Source organism: Epargyreus clarus, unplaced genomic scaffold (genome assembly GCF_041222505.1).
Source record: "Epargyreus clarus isolate Ecla_fem2 unplaced genomic scaffold, WU_Ecla_fem_2.2 ptg000034l, whole genome shotgun sequence".
NCBI lineage: Eukaryota > Metazoa > Arthropoda > Insecta > Lepidoptera > Hesperiidae > Epargyreus > Epargyreus clarus.
The window spans coordinates 14,242,935-14,265,280 of NW_027332239.1; the positions used below are offsets into that span (position 1 = coordinate 14,242,935).

Sequence of the window (22,346 nt, forward strand, 5' to 3'; positions counted from 1 at the left end):
CATGTCCGTGAAACGAAATATTTAATTTTAAGAAAAAATATATGAATTACGTTCAGTGATTTTTAACTTTTAGAATTTCAGACAGATTAATTTATTTTGCGCCAGATTAGACGGGCTGGCTTATCGTGGGTCTACTGTATCTGTTTTCTATTTACTGAACTTTTTTGAAGAATTCGTTTTTTAATATTATACTTTACTATATTTTATGTTTACCGTAACGGTAGTAACAGTATATTTTGTTGAGTTTTAGAGTATACATATTTTACGATATAAGATACATAACTAGTAAGTATATTTTAAATAAAAAAAGAAAAGTACTATTATGTATTTGAATAATTCTGTTTATAGGTACATAGGATATGTGCAATTATTTCTCATGTAGCAGGTATTTTTAACTATAGAATTGTAAATATGAATCTTTTACCCACATAACTTAAATCAAAATAATAATAATAATAATATGAATTGGTGAAATTATAACAAAAATACAATACAAACCCATTTTTTTTACTTAAGTCGTTTTATTTCTTGTCAACACAAAAATGTAAATCATATTTTATACCTACTGTCATAGATATATGGACAAGTCAACGCACAGAAATCTGAATTTGCTTCGTTGAAAAACACGCTCGCAAACTGCGACTAATATACATTTGTGTATGTTTTTGGAAAATGACTCGTCGTGGTTTGACTGTGGGGGTAACACCACCACACATTTCTGACTTATATTGATAGTATTGAGCGCTGCTGTGTTCTGGTTCGGAGGGTGTGGTCAGAGAGACGCGAGGCGGTCCAACCTAGTCCCCAAGGGTAGCGAGACCAATGTCAGGACTAATCCTACTAACTGGGGTTTATTAGATATCTATGGACGGTTGTTGTATTGGCTCACCGTCAGGTGGACTGCATGATCGTTTTCTACTTCTGTATAGAAAAGCACTGCTGTATTATAATACGTTTTAAAAGGGAAATCAAACACCAGTTCATGTTTAACTATATTTATTCAATAAATAAAGCGGGACCAGTTTTAATACACGAACAGTCCGCAACACTGGACTGCGTTTGCCAGTGATTTTGAACTAATGTCATTTCGTAAACAATATCGAAGGAGCGCAAGCTTTACAAAATAGGAATGTTTTTCGAATTGGGGACATTTTTGGCCACACATGGTATTTTCAAAAAGATCGACGTATCGGAAGCTGTGCAACAGCGAAATTGAGATGATAATTACAAATTATAATTAATTTCGACTGCGACTTACGCGTTATATAATGAAATTAAAATAAGGAATCGGTTTAATAAGCTTAATTGAATCATATTAAAATTTGGCTTGCAACTTGTTAACATCTTGTAGTAAAACAATCTTGTTTTTAATGCGTTACAGAATAATGTTATTATTATTTCTGAGTGGTTTTATTAGCAACTTCCATATATTTTTTAAAGTTGTATAGCATATTGTATGTGTAATTGTTATACAAAATATGACCAGAATGTTCGTTGCAAATTTTATTATTGAATACATTACATTCCTCATATTGTAAAATCAATTTATAATAATAATTATTCTCACAAATTTAACCAAAGCGCCATTAACATTGGGCATCTACTATCACAAAGAAAGTTGCAAAACATTCAGTTTCCAAAAATATTTTAGAATTGAAATTTTTGGTTTTATTCAAAGTTTTGAGTATATCGGAATTTTCTGGGATGGAATTACAGTGGTTACACAAATATATTAACGGACTCGTCATATGTAAGGAATTATATTAAGGTTAATAATGATATTATATACATACGATTTATTATGTTACATACAATTTAGAAAACCGATGCGAACTCTATGATCTAAGCTAGAATAGTCTTATTTATAACAAGGAACAGTTATTAGTAATTTAAATTATACAACAAAATATTTTTTCAAATACATTATATTATTTTATGCTGATTTTGAATTGCTATAAGGGCATAAACAGTTATATAATGTTATATGGTTTGATTACGAATACATTTGATGTTATATTAATAAGTAATGGGCAACTATGGCCATGTTTACAAAGAAGATCGCCGCCGACCGAGGGACTGATTACATAGCCAATGATGGAAGACCAGTAGAGGACAGATGGATGATATGGAAGAACGATGGAACATTAACAACAACAAGAAAAATATGAGAATGATAGATTATCCTCATATTTTTCTATGAGAATAATATGTGCTACTTAAAGTTTACGCCCTTACAGCACCTTTAAAACAAGACAGAAATAACTTTAAATTTCATTGGTTTACAATAAGTTTACATTACGGCGTAAAGAAATGAACGTAAACTAATTTTCTAACATTGTTTTTGTTAAGGACGTTGCTAGCTAAGCACATTATCCTTTACAGAATTAGTACTTATTCTTTCTTAATAAATTAAGTTGTACTTATTATTTACAAAATAAGTTTCTTATTCCATTGAATTCATTATTATCACGTCATTCAAACAATGTTATATTAATTAATTTACGTATATAATTGACAATCCATCCCAGACTGATATTATTTGAAATAAAATAATTAAGTGTAGCCAACTCTGTTACTATTTATGCCATAAAAGAAATTCGATAGTACATAGAATTGATTTAAAAACGAAGAACTGAGCGAGGTGTGTAATATACCAAAAACGTCGTATAATGATTATTTCCCATAATTTAGGGTAAAAATGTAGTACAAGTTGGCTACATTGAACGTCATAAATAGTAAACCAGCTAAAGACGCTCGCAAATTTATTTTTAGGCAAAAAAAAGATAAAAATGAATTTTAAAAATATGTATATCTCCAAGAAGGTACTCCATTATCACAATGACTTCTTCAAAGCTTTTGTCATATTCTTTTGCTACTCGCGCCCATAAAGACTAGAATTGAAAATGACGACTTCCAAAAACCTGATTTAAAAGTAAGGTTTGTCATTATTTCGGTCCACAAATTTCAGAGACTAAATTGACAAATATCAACAAAAGATAGCAATAAAGTTACATGGTTTAATTTTTCTTTCGATTTAAGAACTGTATATAAAACTCAGAAATGTCTACTTAGTCTTGATATTTGAGGACTGACTTAATTATTCATTTAGACACAAAAATATAAAAAGGGGAAATAAAATAAAACATAAAATTAGAAAATAAATAAAATCATTAACAAAGTCAATAAAATAAATATAACGATCCCTAAGGCCATTCGAAATAATATTTTAAAATCAATTTCAATTTCATCAATCAATGTATTGTCGCACTGAAATGAGACGTCATTTTCATATTTATTCTTTATAGAGTCCAGTAGCGCCTTACAGCCCAATCGTAACGACTAAAGAAAATACCTAAAAATCTAACAATATGCATTTGAATCTCTTGTTAAGTAAAGCGGGCACTAAGGCTCGGAACTCACGGGGCGTTTTTCTGACGCCTACGCGCGCAGCCGCTAACCGCAACAATAATTGAATATGAAAATATAGATAAAAGGTAATTTCCATTTATATAGATAGTTATTTATTTCCGCAGCGTGCGATTGTCTGCTGTTTTTTTTTCTATTAATGACGAACAAATCTATCGATCCCACTCGATCTGACTTGCTATCGTACTCCGCAGAGATTGCGGTCGATTCCGTACCCGTCGCGGTTAGGTAATCGCACAAAATTGCGGCCTCGTGACTGAAATAAAACAGCTATTTCGCATCCGCACGCGGTGGCCGAAGAAAAACGCTCCATCAGTTCTCACTCGTATGTCTGCATACAACTAAAATGCAGCATTATAATATATCGTATAGTCGACTTAGCACACAATAGAATAATATATTTAAACAGCATAATATAATTCAAGACGCACGCATTTATACTATACATTTGAAACTAAGGGCTTGTGTTCACTCGTGTCACTGTGTAGGTGTATGTGGCTAACGAGGGAAATTTGGTGTACTTCTAAGGTAAATAAAGCAGCCGCTCTTGTATTTTTTGTATATTATGGGCAACTCCTTAACCGCCGTTGCTGAACAAATTGTCTATGGGTAAACCATATGAATTCATAGACAAATTGATCTTCCCCGCACATGCACCCGCGTACCGTACCCACGTACCCACGTGACTAATGTATCCTTGTGACCCAAAATTTCCATGGTACCTTTTTTCCTTATATGTTAAGCATAGAAAGCTCTTCAAACAGGCTCCATAGAAAAATTGGTACTTTGTGTTTGGGCTTTTTGTAACATTAATATTTTCCTGAAAAAACAATAATGTAAAGTTGTATTTCTGGTACACGAAGGTGACAATAACTTAAACTTGCTACCAAATATTACCTAAATTTATCCGTCTTCCCAAACTTTATTTTAGCGTCAACACTTTCCCCATAATTACAGAGATTTTTTGTTTATATTCCCTCAATAACCACATACAAACTGAAACAGTGACATACAAAAACTAAACATTTAACAGCAAGTAATCAATACGAGAGAATACAGCAAACTATAGCAAATACAGGCGACTGACAATTTATTCGTATATCTACTAGCAATATTAATATTTAATTTCATACCCTATTACCCTACGTTATATATTAATATATGCGACAACTCCTGAAACAGCGGCGCCGAGGATTTTACATTTTTTAGAACTGATATTTGCCCGCGACTCGTCTTATCTGCGTTTACGTGACGTCATGTGATGTCATATTTTGAAAAATAGCTCATATATTATAAGCAAAGAAACTTTGCCATATTTAATTTCCTTGCTCATAATCTACTAGATTCTAGCATACACTCGAACGTAATATTAGACATCTCGTAAAATAAAATAATAGATGTTATTCCATGGGAAAGTCTAAATAACAGGCCTTGATAGTCTCGCATGGAGGGATCCGTACCGTCAAATATACATTTTTTTATTTTTAGTGCCTGCAATGAAATATGTTTTTTTTTTTTAATTTGAAGTGCCTATCTACAAAGGTTCATACAAATTCTGTGAACAGTGGACAGACAGCATATGGAATCCTATGGAACCATGGACCATATGGAACCCTAAGAAGAATAACCGAAAAATATGTTTCTAGCCTCCAAAAATACAACTGAAAACAATAGCTACTCAATTATCATTTTCATTATGCAGAGCGTAATGATTACCTGGATATTTTAAGATAAATAAATGAAAGCCCCCTAGTCGATGACGCCATTCGCAATGGGAGATTTCACAAATGATCTTTGACCTAATAAATATAATTAAGATTTGAAACTCAAATAAAACGTATACAAAATTACTTAAGTGTTTATAATTCGAATATAATATATTTATTTATTATTCTATTTACAGGTAGAGTAATATATAAAGTAAATAAACAAGTGGAGAAAACAGCAATTCCTTCAAATCAATTTGAAATTCAAGTCAAATAATATTGTTCCACCAGTACACCACCCAAATAGCACAGCAATGTAGAATCATTGAATCATTTACATTTGTTATTTTCAACTCACTAAATTATTATTTTCCAATTAATATAAGAGACAGAACAAATGGAGCATTATTTATCCTCTTCCGCGTGCGGTCACGGAACCGCAGTACGCATCGAAATATAAAAATGTAGGTAAGTTAAAATTGCAGTTTTCATGGTGCGACTTTTTCCGCTGCGGCACGATTGTCTGCTGTTTCCGCTACGACGTTGAGCAACATATATCGATCTCTTTCCGTCCTAAGGCCGGATAACCGCGGCGGTAACTTAATCGCGTAAAACTGCGGTCTCGTGAGTCTTGTAATAAAACCGCTATTCCGCGGCGGAGGCGGATGATAAACGCTCCGTAAGTTCTTACGCTTATATGTAAAACTGGCATCCCTATCTAGCATTCCAAAATAATAATTAGTAGTATTCCTGTAATAATCATTATAAATAGTACTGAAATAAACATAAACCAATGATAGATATATTACGAAACAAGTTATGAATAATGACGTCACGAAAACACGACAATTTACGGGCGCCTACGGACACAAAAAATCGTCCCGAAAAAAACATATAGAATACAATATTAATACAGACACAATTAATCTCATTTTAATGCATTTCCGTACCTCTAATCCAGGGGGGGGGGGGGAACGCAAACGTTGAATGGCAACACCGAAGTCACAGACAAAACGGAACGCTTCACACACTCGACAAGATTTAATTAGCACTGAAATAAGGCCGGCCGCACACACGCACCGCTCACTCGTATATACATAACATTATATGTTAACACTGCATTGATAACACTTATCACAAGTTGAGATTTTATCGTCCTTGCTCGATACAGCCGCGGTGTGTCGTTACACTGAGTCATCTGGAAATTATAGATAAAACACGTTAAGTATGCGCTTTGGATGCTCTGTTGTCATTGTTTATTTATAAAATTGAAGTGATAAATAAGCATGGAGTCGACCTAATCGTAAATAGTCATATAGACGTGGGGAACAGGGGGCCCTGGACCCAAAACCTCTCAAAATAAAGTTAGCAATATTTATTCATTATTTCTGATTTTTACTTAGAAAATTCAGTGAATTATAATGATTACATTAGCGAAATTAGGTAAAACTTCTCCCCCTCTCCTAAGGAGGGAGGAAAAGGGATTTTACTTTCGCTGATAGGGGGTACTGGGAGAGCAATTAAAAATTACAAAAAATCTGTTTACATAATACTTGACTGATTTCAAACAAGCTTTCATCCCCAACATACCTCATTTATAAGACTTTTTAAAATTTCTTCATCTTATGTATACAGGTGTCCCCTAAGTACCACTCAGAGAAAACACTACCTTAGTAAAACTTAGGACACCCTGTATAAGAAACTCTTATGCCACAGGCATGTTAGTCAGTTAGATTAATATTAAACAAATTCCATATAAACTTAGATATCTTTTATATAAAATTCTCGTGACACAATGTTAATTACCGTACTCCTCCGAAACGGCTTTACCGATTTTCTCCAAATTTTATATGCATATTCAGTAGGTCTGAGAATCGGCTACTATCTATTTTTCATACCCCTAAGTGATACGGGTTGTTCACCCTTAACATTTTTCTTATTTATATGGCAACACAACGTTTGCCGGGTCAGCTAGTATTAAGTATGAATAAAATAAAAACAATAAATGATTGTAATATGAAGGCAGCGTACCGTGATACCACCATTTCGTTTTCTTAGGGTTTTTGTTGCACGTCTTCACGTAGAACGAGTTGTCCGGTGGCCGCTTCTGAAAATGCAGGTATATAACATATTTAATCAATTAGTATTAACTATTTAAAATGGGAAAAACAATAAAAAACTTGTTATAATAAATGCAGCTTGGGTTTATAAAAATAATTTATATACAGCGGGTAAGAGGTGTTCGATATATTATCCAAGTACTGATTGATTAAGACTTAGTATGAAAACGTAAGGACATTTTTTTTCTTTACTTTCTTAACAATGAGTCAAAGTTAACTTAATAATAAATTCCTTTAGTTTGTAATTTACAATTACTTCTTAAAAGCGTCGTATTTCGTTGGTGCTAGCAGTTACCATTTTTCTTTTGTTTTCGAGGGGGAAACCTTCGAAAGGTACCTGGTGCCGGGAGCGACACAGAGTTATGTGGGATCCTTACCGCACTAAAACCCCCCCGGTGGCCGTCCTCGGCGCTGCGTAAAGGACTCCGGGATCTCCAGAGGAACGCAACCGAAGTCCTCTTAGCGCGTTGCCCCATCGGGCTCCGTCCAGGTGAGCATGCCGCTCGCCACACCGTCTTTTGTACACGACGGTATGCGACCACACATACCGCCGTTCTTCCTGGGGTTGCTGGCCGGGCGGTTTGAGCTCCAACTCTTGCCGCCCGCAGCCCCGGAAGCCCCTTTTAGTCGCCTCTTACGACAGGCAGGGGATACCGTAGCCCTATTCTGGCCCCGGAACTACAGGGACTGGTGCCACAGTTACCAGTCGTACAATTCTTAGCTAAGAATATATATATTTTTTAATTTTAATTGTGCAGCTTTTTTTTCCAGAAAATCTGTTCTGATCCTACTTTGAGCATTTTAAATTTCGGACTTAAAAACTACAAATGTGTCTAGAAATCAACGCCGAATCCCAGCGTAAATCCTAAATTTTAACTCACCCTTATTTATTCCCTTGGGAGCAAAAACTAACTAACCCTCAGGTCTGGTCAGGTCAAACTATGGCTCTGATATTTTTTTCTTTTTTTATATATAATATGGGAGTAGCAGACGAGCATGCAGTCCACTTGATGGTAAGTGGCTACTGCCGCCCATGGACATCTGTAATCAACCCCAGATAGGATTGGACATAATACCTGAAGTCAGCCACAGATGCGCTGCTACCCCTGAGGACTAAGGTGGCACGCCTCGGAAAAGTATGTCTCCCTTACCACACCCTTTAAACCGGAACACAGCAGTGCTTAACACTGCTGTTATGAGGCAGAAAAAGGTGTGGCGGTGGTGCCGCCGGAGTCGAACCACAAAGGGTTCTACCACCTTCAGATTAATTGTCTACAAAATTTCCATTTCATATTTAGCCCGTGCCTTCATTAATTTCAACTTTCACTTCTAATTAAGGCTTAAGAATCGGTAAATCGATTCTCTTTGACGGGGCGTCGTCTGTGGCGTTAATTAAATTGAAGTGGTGACGAATAGTGTGACGCAAGCGTTAGATATGGCTTCCCGTTGATAGACGCGTCACAACGCGTTGCTATGCTTCACCAAGTCACCAAATAATCAGCGTGTATTGACGGTTACTTCTAAACTAAAAAAAATATAGAAGCAGGAGCAGCAGTCCCATCTGATTGTATGCAATCATTGTCGCCCACGAACATCTGTAGTCCCATATAGAACTGGGATTTCACTCGAGCCGAACACACGATGCATTGCTACTGTTGAATAAAATAGTCGCCTTATATATTTGTTGATTTTTAAGCCCTTCCACCGAAACCCAAATATTGCTTCTCGTTGGAAATAGGTGTTGCCGTATTATTAGTATACGAGCTTTTGCCCGCGGCTTCGCTCGCGTTACGAAGTAATATTTTCATCCCCTATTTTATCCCCTTGGGGGTAGATTTGATCAAAATCCTTTCTTAGCGGATGCCTACGTCATAACATCTACCTGCATGCCAAATTTCAGCCCGATCCGTCCAGTGGTTTGGGCTGTGCGTTGATATATCACTATGTCAGTCAGTCACCTTTGAGTTATATATATTTAGATTTCTAACTTCTAATGCAGTTTGACCGTGTGTTTATTATATTCACATTTTTTTTTTATAATATAGGAGTAGCAGACGAGCACGTAGTCCACCTGATGATAAATGGCTACTACCGGTCATGGACATCTGTAATCAACCCGAGTCGGCCACAATGCGTCGCTACCCCTGAGGACTAAGCTGGAATGCATTGGAAAAGTATGTCTCCCATACCACACCTTTCAAACCTGGCAACATAGCAGTGATTAACACAGGTATAATGTAGAAATAGATATGGCGGTGCCGCCGCCGAAGTCGAACCACAAAGAGTTCTACCACCTTCAACATTTATAAGTTTATGTATCTGTATATGCCAAATGAATTTTAACTATAGTAGAGAGGTGAAACATTTCCTACTTCAAGTAAATCTTTAGATCAAAACGTCAAGACGTTCTTATTGTTAGAGAAATGTTCCCTTCAAGACGTCTCTTACACAATACGAATGCGCTTACGTCATTTGACATGCGGCGAGCAAATTTAATTACTGGGCACGCTGACCGTTGACCTTCCACAGCACCGGTTTGTCCTTGTCGTACCAAATGTACGAAAGGTGTTTTAACCCAGTAGAAATTTTAAAGGTGTTTTAACCCAGTAGAAATTTTAGTCAGTCACAGTGTCGGACTGAAGGTCTGCAGGCTCCAGAGCAGAAGCCCGCCCACCATTAAATTCGGCGCTGGTCAGCGAAGCGAGTTTCATGTGTTGAATCCCTATCATTGTTCACAAGTGGATCAAACAGGAATATGAGAATTTTGCGTTTATTCTTGCATGTCACAGGACATAAGGTCACAAGAAATATTAAATAGACTTATCGGGAAGATTTAGAAGAACGACACACTAAGCCCAAAGTAGAAATCAGCACCACCCTCACAGAAACACAATAACATTTAAAGTGAAAATAAAGATTTGTTTGTGTATGATATATTATAATTCAATAGTCGTGAGTGAAACTGCATGCTAATTCTATCATTTTTGGCCCACTCTGCCAAAAGTTCTTGCTTCGCAACCTTCATTACATTTACGCGCGTTGCCCTTTACTATCTCTAGTCTTCATTTTTCATGTTATTCGGTTCTTATAATATTGGTTATTCAATACACGACTTCAAGTTAATATCAAGCTATTGCATGTTTCAGTTTACCCTAAATGAAACTTATGTTATTTTTTGTCTATCTTTACATGTACTACCTCGAAGGTAATCGATAATCGATATTAATGATATAACCCCTAGATGTGATGCTGGTATCCATCCTTGCGATTCAAGTCTTATCTGCCGTCTAAGAAATCCACGGAGACAGAAAAAAGTCCTATTCTATTCTACGCTGACATCAAATCAAACCACATAACCCGTCCACTACCTCCAATCATCACATTTACCTTAGCAATAGCCTCACCTTCTCCTTACAGCTACTGAGCATGGACACGATGGAGAGGCAGACGGACTGCACGGAGAGCGCCGGCGACCAGTCGTCCGTCAGGATGGACAGGCAGATGTGCCCGTTGGAGTACACGTGCGGGTGCACCGGGATGTTGTTGCCGATGAACGTTACCTGCAACATATGGACATATCTCATGAAAAAGGCATTTTAAAAAGCCTCACGTCAAGGTTCTTTGTGCCTTACTTCTTTTTTTATAATATAGGCGTAGTAGCATGCAGTCCACCTGATGGTAAGTGGCTACCATGCAGCACATGGACACATGTAATCAACCACAAATAGGATTAGATATCCCTACCTGAGATCGGCCACATATGCGCCGCTAACACTGAGGACTAAGCTAGAACGCCTCGGACAACACAACAGCGCTTAACGCTGCTGTCATTAGGCAGAAATAGGTGTGTCCGGTATGGTCTCGCCAGAGTCGAACCACAAAGAGTTCTACCACTTTCGAAATACACACAGAATGGATACACAACCAAATACGGAAGAGACATCTTATGCTCGAAGCTTTTGTGTTTTAGGAAGGATGTGGATGCAGTCTGACTTACATATAGGGCTTCCATCCTAGTACACACGAATGGCGACGCATCTGTAATCAGCTTCAATTAGAATCCCTGTTCTTAATGAAGTTGGTTACAGATGTCTGTGAGCAGCAGTGACTACTTACAATAAGGTGGATTGTATGCTTCTTTGTTACGATTGTAAATGTCCTCTTGATTGGCAATCGAATCGAAAACCCTTTGCGTCATCTTTAACACATTGATGGCCTATTGATATCTAATCCCCGTCTCCCCCTCTCAAATTAATAGGGGTTCAATTAATAAATGCGGTGAACGCTGCAATTGGTAGACTTCACACACCATTGAGAACTATTTTTTTTCCATCTAACCTCTGTGTAAATGACCAGTGCAGTGACCGCTCTGCCACACAGATCATGATCACCCAGAAACAACGTTTAACTAGATGTCACCGGTCAATACCAAATCTTTTTCATACGTTTTTGCATAATACAATGACGAACGATCGTACATTTGCACCAAGCACATACGTATCAATCGTCAACCTTGAAACCTGTTCTGTTTGTAAATTAGATAATTACTGAAGAACGATCTTTGATATTTCCATATTTATACTGGGTGGGTACGCTATGAACCATAATGACATTTTTAGTAATGGATGATGCATCGTGCCTGTAATTATAATTTAAAACTTTATGCACATACAATATGCTTCAAACTTATGAGGCAAATATCATAATATACTTGCTGACCCGGCAAACGTTGTGTTGCCATATAAATAAAAAAATGTTAAGGGTGACCAACGCTTATCACTTAGGGGTATGAAAAATAGATAGTAGCCGATTCTCAGACCTACTGAGTATGCATATAAAATTTGGTGAAAATCGGTAAAGCCGATTCGGAGGAATACGGTAACTAACATTGTGACACGAGAATTTTATATATAAGAAGATCATAGCGTTTCTTATGGGTTTTCAGGAATATTTATATCACAAATAAGTTATTGTGATTCATTTCAAATTGGACTTCTGTTAGTGGAATTTTCAGTGGATGTTATTGAAAAGTAACAAATAATTGTTATACGCGTCTGAATATCAGAAGCACATTCCATAAGGAGAGGAATTTACTCCAGGCAGGTCAGGGTAGAACAGTGATAAAGTGGACGGAATCAGATACAACTGACTCATTCAGTATCTACTTTAGATCACCTTCTGTTAGCGAGTGTATACCGCTGGGATCCTAATAAAACTAATAAAACAAAGTTAATAATTTGAAGGTGGTAGAACTCTTTGACTACTTCGAAGGCCACACCTACTACTACTTAATAACATCAACAGATGTGGTAAGGGAGACTTGCTTATCCGAGACTCAGGAGTACCAAAGCACCAGTAGGCCAACCTCAGGTGGGAACCTCATCTGGTGTTGATCACAGATGTCCTTGGACGGCAGTAGGCACTTAGAGTCCGCGCCAAACTACTAGTCCGCTCTGAAGTTGTTGCGAGGAGGTGTAGTCATACAATTTGCTATGGCGACGCGATTCATATCTATATTCAGAGCTGACTAGCAGTTTTACGCGAACTTTACCTAAAGTGCATAGCATGAGCCTTCGCTGCTTCATTATTATAAAAAATAGCACACCGACCTTTAAGCAACGACTTCACTAATTACATGTATACACGTACATAGCAACCAGATATTTTTTGCTATTAGTGATTTGAAAAACTACTTCATATACGATAACAAGAAGCAATTTTTTACTATAATCCACTTTTATCGCAATCTTTTAGGTTTACACAAAAAAGGGTGTAAAAAATACAAAGTCAGAGAATAGATATAATTTTAAATGATATTTTAGGGGTCTGTACGCAAAGGGTAAAAAAGGATCCTTATTACAAAGCCTCCACTGTCTGTCCGTCTGTCACAGGGCTCTATCTCTTAAACCGTAATAGATAGCGAAACGAATTTTACAGAGTACGTAATGGTGGCCGCTATATAACAGCAAATACTAAAAGTACAAAAAGTAGAAAATAAATAGGACCCCTATTTATTTTCAACTTTTTGTACTTTTCATACTTTTTGTAATTTTCACTTTTTGTGTCATATAAAAAGTGCTATTTTCGGTATTTTTCGGTTTATCTATTAAATTTTCTTAATGCATTTATATATGGCTGTCATGCTTACAAATACTTAAAATAATAGATAAATGAAAATTTGGCGGTACGGAACCCTCGGTATGCTAGTTCGACTCGCACTTGGTTAAATATTAGGAGTTCCGGATTAAATTTGAAAACAACAAATGTAAAGTGATATGATTTCTGGTAATGAGCACACATACGTAGTTAGAGCATACATGCTGTTAAGTGTATGCTATATAAAGCTATAGAGTACGACAAGGTTTAAGAATTGCTGTCCTATAACCGTGGTTTTTAACACGCTTTTATTAGGTTGGGTTGTATCTATGTATGTATGAATGTATGTACGTAACGGAATCTTTGAACTCGATTTTTACCCACTGTGAACGGTCCGATTAATTTAAAATTTTGAACAATTATCAAGAACCGATGACAATACAAGATTTTAATAGTTTTATCCCATTTTCCTCATTAGGATCGTCAGGAATCAGGATTAACGATTTTCTTTGTGCGATTTTGGCGTGGCTTTTAGTTTTTAAAATAATAATAGTTTTATTATTGCATTTCTAGAGGAAGGAAACACAATTTTTGCTTCTCTAGAAATTGAGCGTGACACCCGTGAATCAGACAATTGTGTATGTTGTGTCAGCGGTCCCCCATCCAACTCCCGACACTAACTACACTACGCTAACTTACACCTGTTATTGACAATCAATCTATCCAATGTTTGGTAGGCAAAAAGCTTAACATTTCACACTAGAAGTTGTCAGATTTGGATCTTTGCTAGGGAAACAATTCAATAGATTGATTATTAATAACGGGCGTTAGTAGATCGTTTTCAATCTACACAAGCCGCGGGACTGCCATTCCCATAAAATAGTTGATAATTGACGCGGAATCTACTTCATATAGCCACAATTGGTAGGAATTTGTTTCTACATATCTATGTACTGTCTCACACGTATGCTAATAGATGCGTCACATTTACATAGTCACAAAGAATAATCTTATGAGTAGTGTGCGACAAATTGATTTTGTACGAATAGATGATAGTTTGCTAATGTTTCAGCTGTTGATAGATAGCCCCTCGAGGGGCGGGGGTATGGCATTTCTGTTGGTGCGCCCCAGGCTTCTGCTCCTGGGGGGTCACAAGTTTCCTTGTAGACATTTGTAAAATTAGATCAACTTCTTAGACTGGGGTCTCATTCAACTTTCCGTCCTGGACCTCCGACGTGCTTACTGCTTAGTCCGTCACTGGATATATTTGTTATCCAGGACTGTTATATTTTAAGAAAGATTAGATGGTAGTTATACATCACTATGGTATTATAATTTTGATGTATTGTAATAAAAAATATTATTTTAGAAATGTCCACTTTTAGCACTACTTATTTATATAAACTTCAAATCGGACCCGTGCGCGCAATATACGTAATAATCAGCTAAGTATGAGCTAACTCTGGCACGGAGGGTTCCGTCCCACGAATTTTAATTTTTTTTTTAGAATTTTATTATTATTTTTATTTATGGCAAACAAAGAAGTTAATAGATTGTTCAAAAGATAAAGTCATAGAAGTGATAAAGACAGCGAAGGCTTTGTTGGGTTCCGTTTTTACCCTTTGGTTACGAAACCCTAAAAATGAAGCGGAAGTTTTCGCTGCACGTATCAATACACAGATGGGAGAAATCGTCATTTTAGTTACGTTTCTCAGTTTGCACAACTACAAATATTCGTTCGCTGCTCTTCAACTATCAATGACTACTTTGCTATAAGTGGCGATCAGTAAACAACGCTATTTGCCCAGACAATACACTTGTTATACACGGAACTAGTACCGTCCGTTTATTGAAGAATAACTTCGTAAGAAACGGTTTTAGTATTTTTGATAATAATTCAATTGTAAACGGTCATTTCACACAATTTGAAAGTTGAAATCGGTTCTGAAATTATGGAATTTTTACCAGATTTCCTGAGGCTTACCGATTTTTTACCCGACTGCCATGGTCTTGTATATTTTATAAGACTCCTGTACTAATGTCGACCGTTATTAATATTCTATCTCTCCAAATTTTTCCTACCAAAGATCGAAATCATTTAAAAATCTCTAGTGTGAAGAAATTGTCAAATGCCAAAATGTTTCGTCATATGGCGGTGTTTGGTAGGCAAAACAATGGATAGATTAATTAATAGCAACGGGCGTTAATCGGTTCCAGACGACCATTACCGCCAGTGACCACTTAACGCTATGTTAGCTTACTGACACCTTCCAGGAAAACTGCTACGACAGCCTAACTTTTTTTGTTTGTTGACGAGAGGGAAAAGGTACCCGACGCCGTGGGAGCGACGCCGGGTTACTTGGGACCGTCCTCGGCGTTTGGTGGAGTACTCCGGGATCACCAACGGAACGCAACCGGAGTCCTCCTAACGCGATGCCCTATTAGGCTCTGCCCTGGGGGGAGCAATTTAAACTCCTCTCACATCCCATGCTGATTACAGCGATATGCGACCACACAAACTGCTGTCCTTCCCGGGGTCGCTTGCTGGACGGTCGGAGCTCCCACTCTTGCCGCCCGCAACCCCGGAAGCCTCTTTTAGTCGTCTCTTACGACAGTCAGGGGATAGCGTAGCCCTATTCTGGTTCCGGGACTACAGGGACAACGACAGCCTAACTAATATTACAAAGGCCAAAGTATGTTTGTTTGATACTTTTTTACGCATTAACTACCAAATCGATTATTATGAAACGTTGAACAGTCAGTTTGTCAGAGGTCCAGAAAAGGACATAGGGTACCTTTTGTCCCGGAAAAAGAAGTGCTGTTCCCGGGGTTATACCAATTGATATCGACCTCTAACCGCGAGTGAAGTCGCGAGTAAAATCTAGTAAACTGATAAAAACATAATCTTACAAATATCAAAAGATATCCCAAAAGATGTGAGGTGAGGTGGTGTGAGACAAGACAGTCTCCACGAAAAGTCAAGTCAACAATCGTCCTTTACTCCATTCCTAATTAATTAATTTAGTACCATCACGAGTATGATAATACCGTATATAAATAAGCATGATACACCTCAATGTCTGCAGGAAGCGACGAGGAAAACATTCAAGAACTTTCCGTTTCAAGATCACGAGATACGATGCTACACTACTACTTGATGAATAGCCGTGGAGTTATTTTATGTCAAATTGCTAAGTAGAGGGACGGGTGTTCCTATAGTTTCGGGACCAGAATAGGTGTTACCTGCCTGTCGGTGGCAATAGTGGGAGCTCGGACCGCCCGGCCAGCGACCCCGGGAAGGACGGCGGTATGTGTAGTCGCGTACCATCGTGTACACCAGACGATATGGCGAACTTCATGCTCATCTGGGCGGAGCTCGACGGGGCAACGCGCTAAGAGGACTCCGGTTGCGTTCCTCTGGAGACCCCAGAGTCCTTTACGCAGCGCCGAGGACGGCCACCGGGGGGGTTTTAGTGCGGTAAGAATCCCACAAAACTCTTGTGTCGTTCACACAGCACCTTTGAACCTTTTGAAGGTTCTCCCCCTCGATAACAAAAAAAGTAGAGGGACAAGACAAGGCAGTTCATCTGACATTTACTGCCGCCTATAAACATTTGTAAGAGAGTCTATATGAAGCAGCAATAAAGCATGCCGTCCATATGATAGTAAATGGTCAATGTCGTATTTAAATACAATTTTTTTATGCCGTCAACCCACTGCTGGGCACGGATTTCCTTTCAGAATGTGAAGTTTTTTACAGAATTCTCAGACGTGTAGGTTCCCACCAAGTTTTTATTTAATGTTGAAGCAAGTGATAATTAATTTAGCCTGAAATGCAATATCGGTTACAAGTATGTTACTACTTTTACTGACATATGCCGTCACTCGTGTCAAGGGTACGGGAACAGACGCTCTTTAAGAAAGCGTCCCAACTTAGTCTAGTGAGGTCTAACTGAGGTAGAACTCAAATACTTTTTAGGGCGAAAGTAACGACTTATCATAAGGTGGACTACGTTTAAACTCACTTATTCTTTATTTTTAACAAAATAAATTATTTACATTGTAGATAATAGTATATAGAACTTACATAATATTAATAAGATTGTAGAATACTCAACGTATAACACGTAAGGCAATAATATTATAATAATTTAAGCGTAGGACAGTAAGCCTTAAAGCATAAGCCTATGCGGTAAGCCAATTTACAGTTCATTCGATATTTTAAGGAGGACAAGTACCTGTAAGTGTGCCTTGTCTAGATCGTGACCTATCAAAAACTTAAGCAACGTTAGGCGAAGTCGGAATGAATGTGGAATGTAATGAAGATGGGAATGACTGCCGTGATGATAATGAACAATGGAGATTTCTATTTCCTATTACAACATACATAACAAATAACTGCAGTTTAAAAATTCAAATCCACGTTAAAGTCGCACAAGAAAAATCGTTAATCCCGATTCCTGACCAACCCGATGAGGAGAATGGGATAAAATTATTAAAATCATGTATTGTCATCGGTTTTTGATAATTGTTCAAAATTTTAAATTATTCAAACCGGTCAAAGTGGGTAAAATCGAGTTCAACGATTCCGTTACATGAATACAATATACATACAGGTCAAGCTTTTTTTTTTATAATATAAGAGTAGCAGACGAGCATCCTCCACCTGATGGTAAATGGCTACTGCCGCCCATGGACATCTGTAATCAACCCCAGATAGGATTAGATATTCCCACCTGAGGTCGGCCACAGATGCGCCGCTACTCCTGACTAAGCTGGAACGCCTCGGAAAAGTATGTCTCCCTTACCACACCCTTCAAACGGGAACACAGCAGCGCTTAACACTGTTGTCATTAGGTAGAAATAGGTGTGGCGGTGGTGCCGCCGGAGTCGAACCACAAAGGGTTCTACCACCTTCATAAAAACGTGAAACGAACACCTCATGTTATAATCCGTCAAGCTGTTTGGGCTGTATGTCGCGCCAAATAACGACATACAAACAAACATACACTTGTAAAACATTACACTCTTACGTTAAATAGTGCGAACAAGATAAAGCATAGAACAGCTAAAAAAATCATATTATGAAAGCCTCAACAAACGCAGACGTAAAGCCGGTAATCTACAACTTAATCTTATCTGTGCGTGCCGGCTAATCTTCTCAACAAGGCCTCCAGTACAAATCAGATTGGAATGAACGTGACCTTTGATTAATTAACAATATCACACAGAATTAGTCAGTGTTATCATGATTAACAGATTATCATATAGATGTAATTCCTTCCTTGTCTTTGATTCTATTGTTTTGTAATGCAGATTTGTATGTATACAGGTTTTGTATGTAGATGAATTTGCATAAATTCACATCTTTTGTGTATACTATATGGCATATTATTGCTATGCTGATCTCCCCTACGATTTATTGGGTGCTTGAATTTTTTTTGTGTATTTATATCACCCAATACACAGAAAATTTGACATGGAGCTATAAATTAACAAAACATTTATCAACCATACATTCTTCATCAATATTTAAGAACGAAATACATTGCCATATTGCCAATTGAATAGACCCAAGCACTTTGAAAGTTTTATAGTACTATCTATAGCACACACAGAGAAAATGGTCTAATCTAATAAATTTTTTAACTTAATGGCAAACATATTTGACATTCGTTTTTTACATAGCGACGGATAAAAGGCAAAACTTATTAAATACATTCCATAAGGGTTACAATAGAGTCATTTCAGTTTGACCTATTAAAAAGTAAATAAAATGAATTCACACAATTGCTGGATTCAATCATTTAACTGACAGAAATATTTTCAATCCAACTTATGTGAACTTATTTCATTTTTTTATAAATATTTCAAGTTCGAATAACTCTCCGATAAATTTTACTCAATGTCACTTAGTAAGGATCACCTTCCAAGCATCAATATGTTAAAACATATCATATTACAGTGGAGTAGCTACATACTTTAACTAGTACACTCATTGAGTTGATAAGGAGCCATTGTAATTTGTGTGGAAGGTTTGCATGTCGATAGAGCCAAATAATGAGTGGAATAGAACGATAATATATGAATAAAAGTCCATCATATCATAATTGGCCACATTTTTTATATGTTTATCACTTTGTTTCCTCAATTAAAATAACAACATGACACACTGTTATAGCTAGAAAATCATTAAAATTACAAATAATCCAACTGCCTAAAATATAGCTTATGTCATCACTAAATTTAGATAAATACAATAACAACTCATGTTAAATCGACCCTTCACAAATAGTACATTACAATACGAGGACGAAAAATTTTTTTCTGACAAGTGTGAGTTTGCAGGCCGAGCCGCAGGCGAGGACTGCAATCACACGAGTCAGAAAAACATTTTTCGTCCGCGTGTTGTATAAAATTTTATATTACGGGGTCGGAAATGGGGGTTTTGCGCACGCGAAGCGTGCGTAAAACGTCCATTTACGCACGCCGTGATATAAAGTACATTTTTGTTTTTAGTGCATAAATTGCCTTATTTTAATGTGTTTTATCGACACAAGTAACGTTATAAAGCGTACAATATGAAATATATGTTATTATACCAAATTTCATAGAGATACCTGCAAAAATGCAGATTTTATTCGCATTTTAGCATATTCGAAACTTTTTAACGGTCTCCTGTTTAGTTATCATTTTGCAGTTACAATATTATACGTAGGAGGGGTCGAAATGTTGTTAAACTGTTTTAATTGCAAAAGCAGGTCAAACAATGAGACATATCCTCAAAATACATTACCCTCCACAATTAAGTAAAAAGTAGCCATTTGGGATTGGGGACAATGACAGATTTAGGTCGAAGGACCACAGGTCAACCACCAATCAACTAACCAATTCCCAGAAAAAGATTACTGTAAATTGTTGGATGATGATAATTGTTAGATGATGAATCACAAAACTGGTTGGAATGGCCTCAATTTGAAATTTAAGTCCAGCAATGGACCTCAAAAAGTAGATGATTGGGTTGGATGTATGGGGATTTAAAATCAGAAATCACTGCATATACAGGGTGAATTTTTCAAATGGGCCTTCAGGGCCAGAACCCAAACTATATTTCCCAGATTTTGATCCTTATAAGCGACACTATCCGATGATGGAATAATACAGGGTGTTTTTTTTTCAAAATTAACTTGTTTGATTACCAGTTTGGGAAATAGTTTTTTAAAAAATTAAAAGATGCAGTTTTAGTTTTATCAAAATCATTGTTTCAGTAATTTTTGGTAACCCTTATAGTTTCAGATTTGACCCTAAAGGGTCATTTAAAAATATACTGTATACTTACTGACATGACAATGACAATTAAACACATTTCCATGTAAAAGATATTCAGCTTAAAAAGTACTACTGTTATTTAAATGTTAATTTATAAAACATTGTAATGCCCTACCAGGTTCTTAATTGAATCTATAATACATAATTATTTGACCTCAGAAAAAAGTGTTGTAATATTTAAAAAATATATAGTTACTCACCTCAGGAGAGTCGAAGGGATATTTATTTGTGAACTTAAACTGCAATACAAATTTTTCACCCTCATACAGTGTGCCAGGAACTCCTTCCATATGAACTGTCCACCTGTTGACAAAACAATTACCATGAATATATTAAAATGGTGACTTATTCTAAGAGATGTGCCATGGACTACCTCTAATGATAGCCTAGTTGTATGATTTACGGTCTGACTTTGAGGAGCCTGGGTTCAAACACCAGATGCTTCCAATTTAACAGAAATTATCTTTATTGAATAATTAATAGAAAACATTGAGACAGAATTTAGATACTGGCATTTAGATGCCTAAGTGCTCTACAATCGAGTTATGAAAGATCTGCGAAGTCTACCAATCTGCACTTGACCAGGATAGGCTATGTGCTGGACCCTTCTCATCCTGAGAGGAGATCAGTGCTCCAAATAGCAGTCATAGGTTTTTAACAATATGCCATTTACAGGAAGATATTTGGTGGGACCTATCAATGTGATTTGTGATAAATTATAAACTTAACTGCCTGAAATATAACTACATTACTCGTTACTTTGTTTAAAGTAGCAGTAATTTCAAATACTAGGCAAAGATAATATATGAATGCAAGAAATACTGACTATTCTCTTTCCAAGTGTACATAACAAAAGATACATAAAGAAATGTGGTTACAAAGTCTTATTAGGTAACATTTTACGCAGGGCGTTATGTTATCGAACGACTTTTGTAATACAAATATATAATTTTATATGAAGGGTACACTCACAGAGTTAGATTTTGGCTGGCCTGGTCTCCGTCTACCGTCACTCCTGGCGGGGGCTCCTTCATCAGCGACATAAGCTCCTTTTGTAATCTCCGCTACAACAAACACGTACTTCATTTTCGACTATATCAGTGTAGGGCTCTCGACAACACAACATTTCTGACAAGAATCCTAAGAAAACTGTCACAACAGTTCAACCATACTTAATTAAATCCAAATAAGCAGTTGCAACGGGTATTGCACAGTACCTACACAATAATAACGGATATAATCGGAATACAATAAATATTTAAATATATCAGTAAATCGTAATATTTTAAATTATTTTTACAAACCTCCGACGGGGATATAGCCGCCATTGTACCAATTTAGACGTTTGATATTGCCAGAAAAACTGTATTTTTCGACATGTGTGTCAAACTACTAATTCTCGTATGGCAATACGTAAATGGTTTTTCTTTTTTATGTAGCAAAGATTACAAATGTAAACAACCGTGTATACTTTTTAATATTATTAATTTGTATTGCTATCTCAATGTTGACTGATTAAGGGGTGCTTTTATGCTTTTACGTCCAGGGGAGGACGTCGCTAGACTTACAAAATTAAGCAGTTCGCTTCAAACGAAAACTCCAGTACGCGGTATGTTGGTGAACTTAGCACAGCATTTGCCAGCAGAGCACTAAAAAATGAGAGTTCTAT

At 36.8% G+C, this 22,346-nt stretch overlaps 1 protein-coding gene across 1 annotated transcript; it reads right to left on the reverse strand.

Annotated features, from left to right (window-relative positions):
- Window positions 1–979: 979 nt before the first annotated feature.
- LOC140755817 (ubiquitin-conjugating enzyme E2 W) lies at window positions 980–22,061 on the reverse strand. The gene is made up of 6 exons (XM_073091149.1): window positions 21,982–22,061; window positions 21,650–21,741; window positions 20,878–20,980; window positions 10,657–10,812; window positions 7,164–7,239; window positions 980–6,330 (listed from the first exon to the last, which is right to left on the reverse strand). The coding sequence occupies exons 1-6, from the start codon at window positions 22,003–22,005 to the stop codon at window positions 6,317–6,319; spliced, it is 465 nt and encodes a 154-aa protein (XP_072947250.1). The 5' UTR covers window positions 22,006–22,061; the 3' UTR covers window positions 980–6,316.
- Window positions 22,062–22,346: the final 285 nt, after the last annotated feature.

What these genes read in the sequence shown, in the direction of transcription:
- LOC140755817 (XM_073091149.1), bottom strand. Translation starts at nt 22,005, where the DNA reads ATGGCGGCTATATCCCCGTCGGAG. An exon ending in GCCAGCCAAAATCTAACTCT is followed by an intron (nt 20,981 to 21,649) that starts GTGAGTGTACCC and finishes TTTTGTCAACAG; the next exon opens with GTGGACAGTTCATATGGAAG. An exon ending in TCAGTAGCTGTAAGGAGAAG is followed by an intron (nt 7,240 to 10,656) that starts GTGAGGCTATTG and finishes CTGCATTTTCAG; the next exon opens with AAGCGGCCACCGGACAACTC.